At 43.7% G+C, this 12,332-nt stretch overlaps 1 protein-coding gene across 2 annotated transcripts in view; it reads left to right on the top strand.

Annotated features, from left to right (window-relative positions):
- The window catches only part of RPTOR (regulatory associated protein of MTOR complex 1), a 166,609-nt gene that overhangs the window by 105,736 nt on the left and 48,541 nt on the right, over window positions 1-12,332 (top strand). For both annotated transcript variants that reach the window (XM_064467458.1, XM_064467457.1), the window contains exons 14-20: window positions 2,915-2,989; window positions 3,627-3,692; window positions 4,338-4,529; window positions 5,751-5,891; window positions 7,816-7,933; window positions 9,240-9,380; window positions 9,826-9,984. In XM_064467458.1, the coding sequence (XP_064323528.1) occupies window positions 2,915-2,989; window positions 3,627-3,692; window positions 4,338-4,529; window positions 5,751-5,891; window positions 7,816-7,933; window positions 9,240-9,380; window positions 9,826-9,984 (892 nt within the window). The remainder of the gene's footprint in view (window positions 1-2,914; window positions 2,990-3,626; window positions 3,693-4,337; window positions 4,530-5,750; window positions 5,892-7,815; window positions 7,934-9,239; window positions 9,381-9,825; window positions 9,985-12,332) is intronic.

Raw genomic sequence — 12,332 nt, 5'->3', positions numbered from 1 at the left:
TTCCATGTATAATCAGACGATTTTTCACACAGTAGTCCTCGAGGACTCTAGTCATCTCTGCTTGAAGCCTGCTGGAGTATTTCTAGATAATCCACCTGCAGAGCCGCACAGCAAGCGATGGTTCAAAGTTGCCTACTCTAGGTAGCTGGCAGGTATCGGTGGGAGTAGCGTTGTGTGCTGCCACATGGAGGTGGCTATAACACTTGCAAATAAAGGTGAAGAATTTGCTACATGCCACATTGATAATGTTTGATAAACAGCACCTTCTAGATCTTAAATACTTGAATTTAAAGGCGGGGAAAAAAGTCCCCTCACCTGTAATAAGGATTATAATCAAGAATTTAAACAAGACCAAATAAAGTGCCCATTAAACAGTACTGAAAATGAGTACTACTGAAGTGGGACAGCAAAAGACATCTTACTGCTCCAAAGAATTGGCTGAAGAGAATGGAAAACAAACATTTCTCATACTTTTTAAAGCAATGGAGTGAAATAAATAGTATGCTTACCTTCCAGATGTGTCCTTTCTTAGCAGGATCATGACTACCATTTCTCAATTTATGATTAATACAAATACTCAAGTGTTCCCTGAGGATAATTTGGTAAAGCTACCCACCTGGGCGGTGAGGGTTCAGTGCCCAGCGTGGTGGCCCAGGACACCCCTGAGCTGTGGCAGTGCTGCTGTATTCCAGGAACCCGTGAGATTCTGGGGGATAAGCTACATAGGACATCTGTTAAATTAAGGAGAAAGAGGAGATCTGTGCTCTAGTCTGTCCCCAGCACTGGGAACTTTATATTTTATGTAAGTTCTGAACTTTCACACCAAGCCTGCAGCTTGTTTTGGTCATGTTGTATTATTATTCACAAGTGTAGCTGCTGCTTCTTTGAGGAGGAGGTGTTACCGATGCTGGCTTTCCATATTGTTCACAGGATCTAAGAAGGGAGGGTTTGAGCAAGTGTGCTGGCTTTATAGACGTTGCCTCCCTCCCCCGAGTCTCAGGTATTTGGGTAACAGTGGCAGCGCAATAAATGCAGTGTGAAGATGGGCAGCCTCCTCTTTGTTGGTGTCTGCCTACATTATAGTGAAGAGATTGTTTTTGTAAGGAACAGAAGCTATTCACACCGCGAATGAAAAGGGGGAAAAAAGGAAGCCTGTTTTTTGTGCAGCATAATATGGAAGTCAGGAAAGCCTCTTGTAGCTGCAGCCTGGCATCAATCCATTTCCTCTGCTCTTTGGTCTGCCAAAACCAGCATCTTTACTCCCTTCAGCAATAGAATATTCTCTTGCATCTCTGTCCTGTCACCCCCTCTCCCTTCAACAATTAGTTCCCTCCTTCACCTTCTATGCCTGATAAAAAATACATGATGCTGTCTCTGGCATGAAGCATACAATAGAACAACAGTCATGGGGGAAACTGATTGCCAAGTCAGTATTTCCTCCCTTAAATTTTCACTTTCGTAGTATGTATTCTTTCAGTTTGACCCTAATATGTCAACCCGACACCTGAGTTGGTATGTTAGCAAAAACATGGTGTAAGCCAAGTGCTTCACTGTTGATACTACCCCAGGAAAGCCTGCATTATTCTCCTTACAGGCTTTTAACGACAGCGGAGTTGCTCTGCAGTTTTTGATTGCGTGTAGTATGAGATCATGCTACTATGTGCTACTGTTGTACCAATTTAATGCATGTTAGCGCTTGACCAAATAATATAGCAATTAGTCTTGTTTATGCAGATGAGTTGAAATCTTCTTGTCAAAATCTAGTCCTGCCTAGGCAGGGGATTGGACGGAATATAAAGAATTAATAATTCCTCCTCCACCCCCACCCTTACAGCTTTGCTGGTAACCGCTCAGTGATGTGGATCACTCTAAGAGAACCATGTGCTAGGTTTTCCTGCGTGGCAGTCTCCAAGGGTTGTCCTGCTCGTGGAAGATGGTACTTTAACATTCACAAGACACTTAGTTTAACATCCTGGCTGCCAGGCTGAGCTGGAAAATCAGCTACAGTGGTACAGAAAGAACCAGGGAGGACTGTGCTATCAAACTGCACCTTCCGTAATCCATGGGGAAGGGGGTGCTACATTTATGAAAGAAGGGGCATGCACCAGACTTGCCCAAAAATTTCCCTGTCCTGTGGGTAAGCCCGGGTGGGCAGCTGGGAAGAAGAGGAGGAACCCCGAAAGCATCTGCACCAGCTGCGTGCTTGGCAGCCCGGAGTGCCAAGCTATGTCTGAACATGTAGCACAAGCTGCTTTCTTGACTCTTGGTAGCTAGCGTGTGAGCATAAAGTCCTCTGAAAGGAAAGGTCAGGGCACTTAATCCCTGCCTGGGGACCGTTATAGATTTGACCAGGATTTTACACTGGTTATGTAGATACCTAACTGTACAACTAGAAGATAGTGAGCAGCAATTATCAGCAGACCTGATTTATGGTAAGCTAATTGCCTTGACATAGGATTGGAAATCAAGTGGAGAACTAGGCTAGGGGCTTTTAGAAGATCTAACCTTACATAATTTTTATTCTGTTAAATGTAAAAAAAAAAAAAGTTGATTGGATTCCTCCTCAGTTTTGCCTTTGGTGGTTCTTAAATAGTGGTGAAGGTTTAATGTGGGACAGAGATGTCAAATTTAACTCTTCTCCTAAGCAGGAGGTCACATCTTCAGCTACTGCTTCTGTCGTGTTGGAGGGTGGCAGAGGGTTCCTTGCTTTACACACTGCTCTTCCCTGTCAGCCCTCTGCTGCGGGGATGTTTGGTTGCGGCCCCAGTGAAGGGCTTGCACTTTATTTTGCTTCTCAAATGAAAGTGAGATTTGAGAAAAATGATTAAGACATGAAATATTCATACATCATTGGAGGAAAAAAATATTTTTATCTTATTGTACTCATTGTGTTTTTCTTTGTCTCATTTTTCAGTCGTGCCAAGCTGACCTTGTGAAGGACAACGGTCACAAGTACTTCCTTTCAGTTTTGGCAGATCCTTATATGCCAGTAAGGACAAGTCATCTTTATTCAGGCTCTTCTAGCATTTGCTTAGCTTGTCTTAGCTTATCTGTTGCTGTCCTGATGCAGTTGGTGCTAATGCAGCACTGCCTCCCACCTCCACCTCCTGTGACACCCACTGCTCTACTGGAGCCATTGCTCAGCTGTGGAGTCCGTGACCAGGGGAGATAAAAATGCTCCTGCCAGGTTGCATGAGAGAGACAGCCAAGCCAAACAAGAATTTGCAAACTTGTTTAAACTTACATAAGCGCAGATTACGCAGCGGTGACGATGGGAGCTGGGGGCTTCTGGGGGCTGGGTGCAGAGGCAGCCTAAGTGCACTGTAACCTTCATAATTCCCTCTGCAAAAGTTTTTTGTGGTTTCCTGTAATAGGTATTTGTATGCCTCCTCCAGAGCAATATACGGAGGCTGGATGGGAGGATCGTATTGGCAGTCTGATGAAGTGTCTCAGATGTGACTAGTGATAGGACTGGATGACAAGAAAATTCTAGCTTTTTTCCCCCTCTCTTGTTCTTTTAATGTGATCAAACTGCACTTAGAATGATCTCGTGTTTCAGCAAGTGTGGGATGTAGTTGTTCTCTGACCTGTTTTCTAGATAACAATTAGTTGTATATTGTTTTAAGGCTGAACACAGGACAATGACTGCTTTTATCCTGGCTGTAATTGTTAACAACTACAACACTGGACAGGTGAGTCCTAACATGCTTTTTCCTTTCATTCTCTCTTGCCTCTTCTCTGCATTGTGCCTTCACTTTGATAAAAGTGTCCTAGCTTGCATTGAAGCACAACCCTGAACTGGAAAAACAAAATAGAAGATTGCTTTACATAATTTTTGTGTGGATTAAAAGAAAAATTGACCGGGAGGTGTGACAAACACATTATGTACCTGGCACCTGGAAGTGGAGGTTAAGGACACAAGTCACTCAACAACTACCCCTCCAGGCAGCACACGGACGTGCTATTAAAGAAATAGTGCCTAGTTCCTGTCAAGTGGAAACTTGATGACTATGATAAAGTTCTTGGGAAGGGTATATGGGATGAATCATAAACCTTGGGGCTCTGACAGGTGCAAGGCATATATACAGTGAGGGAAAAACAGTCTTTATGCATTACGGGAAGTATTTCTAATGCTCAACTATTTAGCTAGCTATAACAGCGTGTAGTTGACCTTCCCTTCATGTTGCTTCCAAATGGTATTTTATAACAAAAACAGTATATAACCACTGAATAATTATTTTCTTTTGATTTCCTGTCTATTTCAGAAATAATCTTCTTTTTTGATGATGAAGTGGGAAGCTGTCATCCAAAATAAATTTCATTGCTTTGTGTTTTAGGAAGCTTGCCTTCAAGGAAACCTGATTGCTATTTGCCTGGAGCAGTTAAATGATCCGCATCCTCTTCTGCGTCAGTGGGTGGCCATTTGTTTAGGACGTATTTGGCAGAACTTTGACTCAGCAAGGTGGTGTGGGGTGAGAGACAGCGCTCATGAAAAGCTCTACAGTCTCCTCTCGGATCCAATCCCAGAGGTAAAAATCCAACTTTTGAAATAATTGCCAGTTGAATTGTCAGAATTATGGCAGAGGGCTACAGAAGTACTTAAAAAAACAGGGCTTTCAAGAGTTTTACGGTTGTGTCTGGTTCAAAGAAAGATCTGACTGCCGTTTCTTCAAGGTGGTGCAAATCATCCAAGCCCTGCAAGAGAACTAGCCAAAGAGATGCAGGGGGAGTTCATATAGCCCGAAAGCCCTGGAATCTTGGCACCGGAGTTAGGAAACACCCTGGTTTTGCTTACTTGATATCAGAAGCTTGTTAAAAACGTGGTCCCAAAACACACTGTGTTGCAAAAAACCCTCTAGTCTTTTTGGCCGAGTCTGAAAACTCTTCTCCTCCTGGTATGTGTGAAAATACATCTTTAATTGAATGTGTTTTACCTTGGTGACAAACTCTCCAAGAGACAAGCGGTTCTTGTGCAGAGCCTGGCTATGATTGACAGAGCCTGTCAGACCCCAGTGAAATTACATCGCATGTGGGAGAAGTAAGCCTGGAGATAAACACCATTGCTAACGTGCAGCGATTAAAGATTAGATTCCCCTTTACATTCAGTCTTTCTGTCCTGCATCTTCCACCTCCTTTCTCTGGCCCCATCTTCCCCCATTTTATAAGCAGTACTTGTGTGGAGGTTGGGTTGACTGTCCTTACGGCACACCCACACCTCTCTTTGAGAAGCCAGAGCGAGCGTTTCTGCTTTGTGAAGCGCATCCTGCAGTTGCTGATTGCACCCCATCCCCACCATTTGCAGTCTCTGCCGAGGCAAGACCAAGCCATTTGATCCCTCTGTTCGTTGTGTTGATCTGGCAAAGTTTACCCTGATTTGAGCTGCTGTCTTTCCTCCTTTTCTTTTTTTCCATTGTCTTCTACCTTTCTGTAAGCCCTTATCTGAAGACTGTGAACCTTATTCCTGTTAATTAATATTCTAGGCAACGTCAGCTGGCAAAATCACCCATGGGAAGGTCATCGAGTATTCTGGGAAATTAAATATACTCCTGCATGTGTGAATGCTTAAAACTCAGTGCTTTGCTGAATCTGTTTTGGTTTTTACTCTCCATGGGCTTCCATTTAGCCCTGTCTATTTGCCTGCCACAGTAGTCCAGGCTTCCAGAGATACTATGTGGGAATAAAAAAATCCCATTGGCAAACTTTGGGCTGGAAACAAGAGGAAAATAATAATGAATGTTTGTGCCTTACAGGTTCGCTGTGCTGCAGTCTTTGCACTGGGAACATTTGTGGGCAACTCAGCTGAACGGACTGATCACTCCACCACCATCGATCACAATGTGGCTATGATGTTGGCCCAGCTCATCAACGATGGGAGCCCCATGGTTAGAAAGGTACGGAAAAGCCAGCGGTGCGGAAGTTTGGTGGATTCATGCTGATGAATTCTGCACAATGCCTAATCAGAGCATGCATTATTTAATAGACTTCTCAATTAATTTGACTCATTTGGAAGTATCTGTTTCGTCATGAAGTCTTTTAACTTGAGTTGCTGCTGCGAAGCACCATGCACGCATGACAACACCAGTGAAAACAGCAGCATCATCCTCCTGCTGTGGCTGAAGGCTCACACTGAGCCTTACGCTGCGCACTCAGGGTGGTCACGCGCAGTAGCGTTCCAGGATGCTGTGTTATCCTCTTACCCTTTTTCAGTGTACATATTACAGCATTTCATTTACTCTGCAATATAAGGGGCCTACTGGCAGGAATAATACAAGTGTAGTATGTCATCATGTCCAGGTGTTGACAAGAATGTCCTTCAGATCAGAATGTTTCTGCTGATTAGCGCTGGACCTCTGATTTAGCTCATGTATTCCAATTTTTATATCCTTTTTTTTTAAAGAGAATGCGAAGACGGGTAAGGAAGGAGAGCAATTGCGCTGAAGTCTTCAGGTGCACAAAACACTGAGAATACTTGCTGCATGACTCTTCTGCTAAAGCTCTTCTGTTGATTAGTGTTTTGACTGCAGAATTTTACATTACGGGATCTCAGGTTTTAAATGAAATAGTAATGTATTGCTAGAAACATGGAGTATGTGGCAGTCCTAGGGGAGGAAGAGGAGAGGGAGCAAGAGTGCTGTGGAGACAACATGAGAGCTCTGTTCAGTAGAAAGATCTTGCTGCTTTTGTAAACCACAAGGATGGATAACATACAAAGTAATTCTTCAGGTTTTGGAGAATTACAATTTCTGATGCACCATTGTACATCAATAGTACAAGAAATAGTTTTTGACATTCTGGATTGTTCTTGTTGGGTGTACTTAGGGGTCCTAATGCTTGTGTTTACTTAACTGGAACATCAATAGCCTGACAGTTGTCACCAGCATTGTAAGGATTAATTTTTGTTGTCTCATTCCAGCATTTAATCAGTTTAATTCAAGAGAGAAATGCATGCCACACTATGTGCTCTTTGAGATTCATAAATCTCTCTTTTGGAGATTTGTCCCCTGAACAGAGAGCAGCAACCAAAGCCAGCTCTCCGCCTCTCCTGTTTGCTGTTTCCAAGTGCCTAGCAAGCAGTACCTAACTGAGGGTCTGAACTTCACCTTCTCTACCCTCCCCACCCCACCCTGGTAATTCAGGTTCTCAAGCTGCAGCTATGAGAATGAACGTACTGATGATCCCTTGCAGGTAGGCAGCACCGCTGTCATGTTAGCTGCTGACTTTGCAGGTCAGTACGAGACTGTGCAGTTCAGTGCAGGATTCAAACACCAGGGCTCTTTGTGGAAGAGCTGTGCTGTGTCCCCAGGGGCCTCTTGTCAGATTCTGTTTCCTTCAGCTCAGAGCAAACGTAGGACAGGCTGTAGGTCGAGAGCTCCACTCCGTGAGTACGTGTGCAGCGCAGGGAGAGGGTCAGGCTGTGCTATGGAGGGCCGAGGACACTGATCCTCAGCACAGCTCATTGCTGCTCTGCATGGCATCTCATGGGCGAGACTGCTGTGTGCACAGGAGCAGAGGGAGCTGGGTGCTTGTCGCCAGTTCAGTAATTTCTGTGACACTGCATTAGTTTGACAATATTGGGCAGAATCAAAGAGTAGTGGGAGCCTGTTCAGATATAAAAGACTTGTGAAGAATTAGGTTTGAAACAGAGTGCCCTGGCTTTTTTCAGTTCACCCCTGTGAAGTGAAGGGAAAATGATTAGTCTGGGTGGCCAGCCAATAATATCAACAATAATGACCATATTGTTCTGTGTTTCCCTTTGATCCATTGTTTCTTACCTATGTAACCATGAAATACCTGTTTCTTCTGCTGTTTCCGTAGGAGCTGGTGGTGGCTTTAAGTCACCTGGTGGTTCAGTATGAGAGCAATTTCTGCACTGTCGCCTTGCAGTTCATGGAAGAAGAGAAGAATTACCCTCTCCCTTCTCCAGCTGCCACAGGTCTGTGTTTTCTGTCTGTGTGGGCAGGAAATGTATAGCATGAAAGCGCTTGGGAACTTTTATTTAAGGAGTTTGCCGAACGCAATGAAATTCTTGCTGGTGATGATTTATCATACAGCACGGTTGCTACAAAGTTGAGTGACATGGTGGGTAGCTCTAAGGTCTGTTTAGCACGATAATATATTGCACTGGAGAAATGCATCCTCTGCTGAGTCTCCATCTAAAGCATAGCTATAGCTCACCAGCAATTTGTAGAGACTGAACACCCTGTCAAGTTCAAAGGGATTCCCTTCAGATCAAGATTGGAGTATATTTGTCAAGGCACTACACAGGCTTACTAGACTTTTTTTTTCCCCTTCAAATTATCTCTGAAACTTCAGTGCCATGTTAACCTAATGAGAAACCTCACCACAGAACAATGAACTGACCGTACTCTTTGCTACCGTAAAGCACCGGACAGGAAGCAGTGAAGAACTTCATGCTCTGTGCCTATGGTCCCATCCTTTTGTTGTGTCTGTTGCTTTATATGAGGAATGAAAAGCCATAGTGAAATTGTTGCTAACCTCACATTTTCTTTAGGTGTTAAGTACATTGGAAATCTTGAAGGATAATGGGACTGTTGCAACAGAAGCTTGGAGACAAGAGCATGTGCTGTCTCTGCAATGAGTAGTTTAATCTCCCTATTGTCTGAATAACTAAGTCACATTGGAAAATTAGCTTCTCCACATTTGTCCTTTTTGCTGCAGGAAGCCAGTATTACGTGCAGTTTGTGTAGTGCTTTGCTTTATCCAAAAGGATGATGAAGTATTTGTAAGTAGGATACACTGGAAGCATTGGCCCACCAATGGGCCGTTGGCTTGAAGTTTGGTTGGGAAACCAGAAGTTTCATAACTCTCTATAATGAGAAAATTTACCATATTTTTAATGAGCAGAAGCAGACAGAAGCCTGCAAATGCTGCCTACTAAATGGCGTCTGCTGTAGCAGCGTGTCCTAGCACAATGTCTGGGCAGTGGCCCAGCATCGACCTGGAGAGAAGAGTTGTCATGCCTCTCTGCATAGTCCGCAGGCACTGGCAAGGTTCGGCTCACCTGGTTTTATTGGATGTAACAAAATCACAGCCTAAACAGCAGAGACACATGGTCCTTGCTGATTATGTGCACAGAGGATCCTTTGTCATGCCTCATTCTGTTTTAGCCTAAGGGGCAATGTCTAAATTCCGTTCATATTGGTAGTATTTTAATTATATATTTTCTGGGAAATTACTGCTTTGGTTACATCTATAATTGCTAAATTTTGCATCCACAGAGGGTGGAAGTTTGACACCAGTGCGAGATGGTCCATGTACACCGAGGCTGCGGTCCGTCAGCTCTTACGGTAACATCCGAGCAGTTACCACAGCTAGGAACCTGAACAAGTCCTTGCAGAACCTCAGCCTGAATGAAGAATGTAAGAGACATTTTAAAATTCTTACATTTCTCTTTGCCTCTTCTTTCTCTCCCTTCTCCTGCAAGCTAGGAGATACCACATGCTAAACAACATGAGCTGAAACTAACATTTTAGCCCAGATTATCCAGCTGCCAGCTCCGAGGGCTTAGCTGAGAAGCCCCTCATAATTAGTTTCAATGTTTTAGTCATTAGTATTGATTTTTCTGAGTGTTCAGGGACTAAAAAGGTGCCTTCCAACTTCCTAACATACATGGATTTTAACTGAATAATTTCTGACCCCTTGATGCTTACTCTGTATTTAAACATTCAGTGTTTAAAAGACATTGTGGATTTGCCTACACTTTCATCGAGTGTTGTAGGATTTAGCGAAGGGCTGTTACACCTGGGCAGAAATTGTTTTCTCACCAGTTCTTCTTTCAGCTTCTGCCCCCTTTTCTTTTGGCAGCTGGAAGCTCTGTTGCGTTTTCTCCTGGGAATCTCAGCACCAGCAGCAGCGCCAGCAGCACCTTGGGCAGCCCTGAGAATGAAGAGTATATCCTGTCATTTGAGACTATTGACAAGATGAGACGAGTCAGCTCTTACTCTTCCCTGAATTCACTAATAGGTGAGTAAAGATTCTTCTACGCTTCCTTTGGTGGTGCCTTTCTTCACATGCTTGCACTAGCTTTTGTGGAGAGCTTGGATCTTAGCTCCTGCTAGGTCTTAATCCAACAAAATTTCTTATAACACCAGAAATGCTACTCTTGTGTTCGGTCAGGTTATAGGCAGAGCAGAGTCCCTCCTGCTCTGATGGGGGGACTGGAAATGAGACCTGTTGGCTCCAGATGTACGGTTCTCTGTGATGGACAGCAGTCCTGTTAGGAATTTGAGCACAAAAATGTAGCACATACAGGAATTTCACCTCCACTTCAGTTTCATTGGCTAGAGAATGAAAGCAAGGACTCCCCATCCCATGGACATAGCAGCTGGGCACACTGGCACTAACTGCTTCCTCTGGTTATTTTTCATGTGGCTTGTATTTCTGTCCAGCACAGCCACTTTAGTGTGTTACTCAGCCAAGGAAGCCTTACCTAGCTGATTTCCTATGCAGGTTTATATGTGCATTGTTAAAATAGGACATGAAAAAGAAGAAATTCCAGGCTGTGTCTTAAAAGCAAAAAGACTGAGCATTTCATAGAAATCTGCTGTTGTGCAAAAAGTTCCACAGCTGATCCCACTGCCTCCAATCCCCTCTCCATTATTTCCTCCCAGATAAGCAGCTGTAACATCAGTAACAGCACTGGACTTTCTAACACTGCTCAACAGTCCTTTTCTGTCCTGGCGTCTGACTCTCTGGGTAATGCACAGAACTCTGGAAAGTGCTGTAGCACAGAAGGGAAAGGAAATTTCGCTTGTAATTATGCAGTGCATGGCTGATCTGTGTGGAAAGGATTATTTGCATTTCTTTTCTAGAGCAAAACTGGAATGTTTATATTAAGCTAGTTCAAGTCGGTTGTTTTTCAAGTAACTTTCCCAGTCATGTCTGTTTGCTGCAGTAGCATTGCTTTAAACTAGCTGTAGTTTTTCAAACAATCTAAACCATTTGGGGATGATACCACAGACAACATGCAAAAGGACCTGGCGTTTGGAATGGCCTCCCTCCAGGATGCTGGGGAGGCATCGTGCAGCAGAGGAATGCTGAGGGAAGTCTCTATGTTATGTTTTCTTGCAATCAGTGAATGTGCCCATACTTTTCTAGCCTTCAAAAATCAGTGAAAAAAGACTGGTATAACTCAGGAGTCCACCTGGGTGATAGACTTGTCTTGACGTGAAGAAACTTTTTGCTCTACTCTATTTTCTGGAAGAACTAATGGTGATTTGGCTTTCCTGAGTTGAAACATTCTGGGATTGCAAGTTTTAAGCCCCTGTGGCAGTTTAAAACCATGTATTCATTAGAAACTTGATAAATTCATTTGCTTTTGATTGTAGGTAATGAAATTGGATCTTCTAAAGCATGACAGGAATATTAGGAAACTTCTCTCCACCTTAAGCAAGAACTTGAATTTTCCTCATTTCCACTGGTGCATACTGGTGTCTGCTTGATGGCTTGGGCATGTCTCACAAGAGCTTTACAGAACAGTTGGAAAAGAATCTAGAAATGAGCTGGAGGTGAGTGAGGGAGACCTAGGAAAACAAAAAGAGCAGCTCTCCAAAGCCTCCCTCATTCCTATTCAGTCGGAAGAGCTTATATCCAGCTGGAAACGACAGAGCTTATAGAAGTGTTTAAAATTCATAACTCACACAGAATCCCATTACCTTCAGCATTTGCCTGCTGAAAGCTAGGCTTTTTTCATCTCTGCTGAAGAATCACCATCCTCCAGCTTGCTCTCTCCTGCTCCCCAAGGAAAGAGTTTTCAAAATGCCGTCAGCTCCAGCCACCCTCAGTAGCGCTGCGGCTGCTGCGCAGCCAGCCCGGGCTCAGATTAACCCCTTTCTTTAAAGTTTTAGTTTGCTATAAAATACTTGTACACTGCTAGCCAGGGCAGGGTAACTCGGAGAGGAGTCCACCTGGGTGATAGACTTGTCTTGACTGAAGAAATGTTTTGCTTTACTCTCTGTACTTTGGAAGAAGTAATGGTGATTTGGCTCCACAGTGATGACTCTGCCAAATATTTGAGACAGGCAGAGCAGTAAAAAGGATTCTTTGGGCACATGGGTAGAATCAAACCAAAGCAGAAATCTAGTCTGTAATAATAAAAGTAGAAATTTTCAACCACAGTTTAATTCTGTGTTCTGTACTCTGCATTCCCTAGGTTGATTCACTGATGTTCAGGGCTTTCTTCCCCTCTTGCGATTTTAGGAACATGGTGCTAGAGGGATTATTCTGGATCAGTCTATCCACTTTACTGGCAGTGCGGCACCATACGATGTATTTCTTCCCATAAACTTGAGGAAAACCTCTCCATCCTTTCT

The sequence above is a fragment of the Phalacrocorax carbo genome, chromosome 16 (genome assembly GCF_963921805.1).
Source record: "Phalacrocorax carbo chromosome 16, bPhaCar2.1, whole genome shotgun sequence".
Classification (NCBI taxonomy): domain Eukaryota; kingdom Metazoa; phylum Chordata; class Aves; order Suliformes; family Phalacrocoracidae; genus Phalacrocorax; species Phalacrocorax carbo.
The sequence above is the reverse complement of the archived record's forward strand: the minus strand, read 5'-3'. Positions and strand labels throughout refer to the sequence as shown.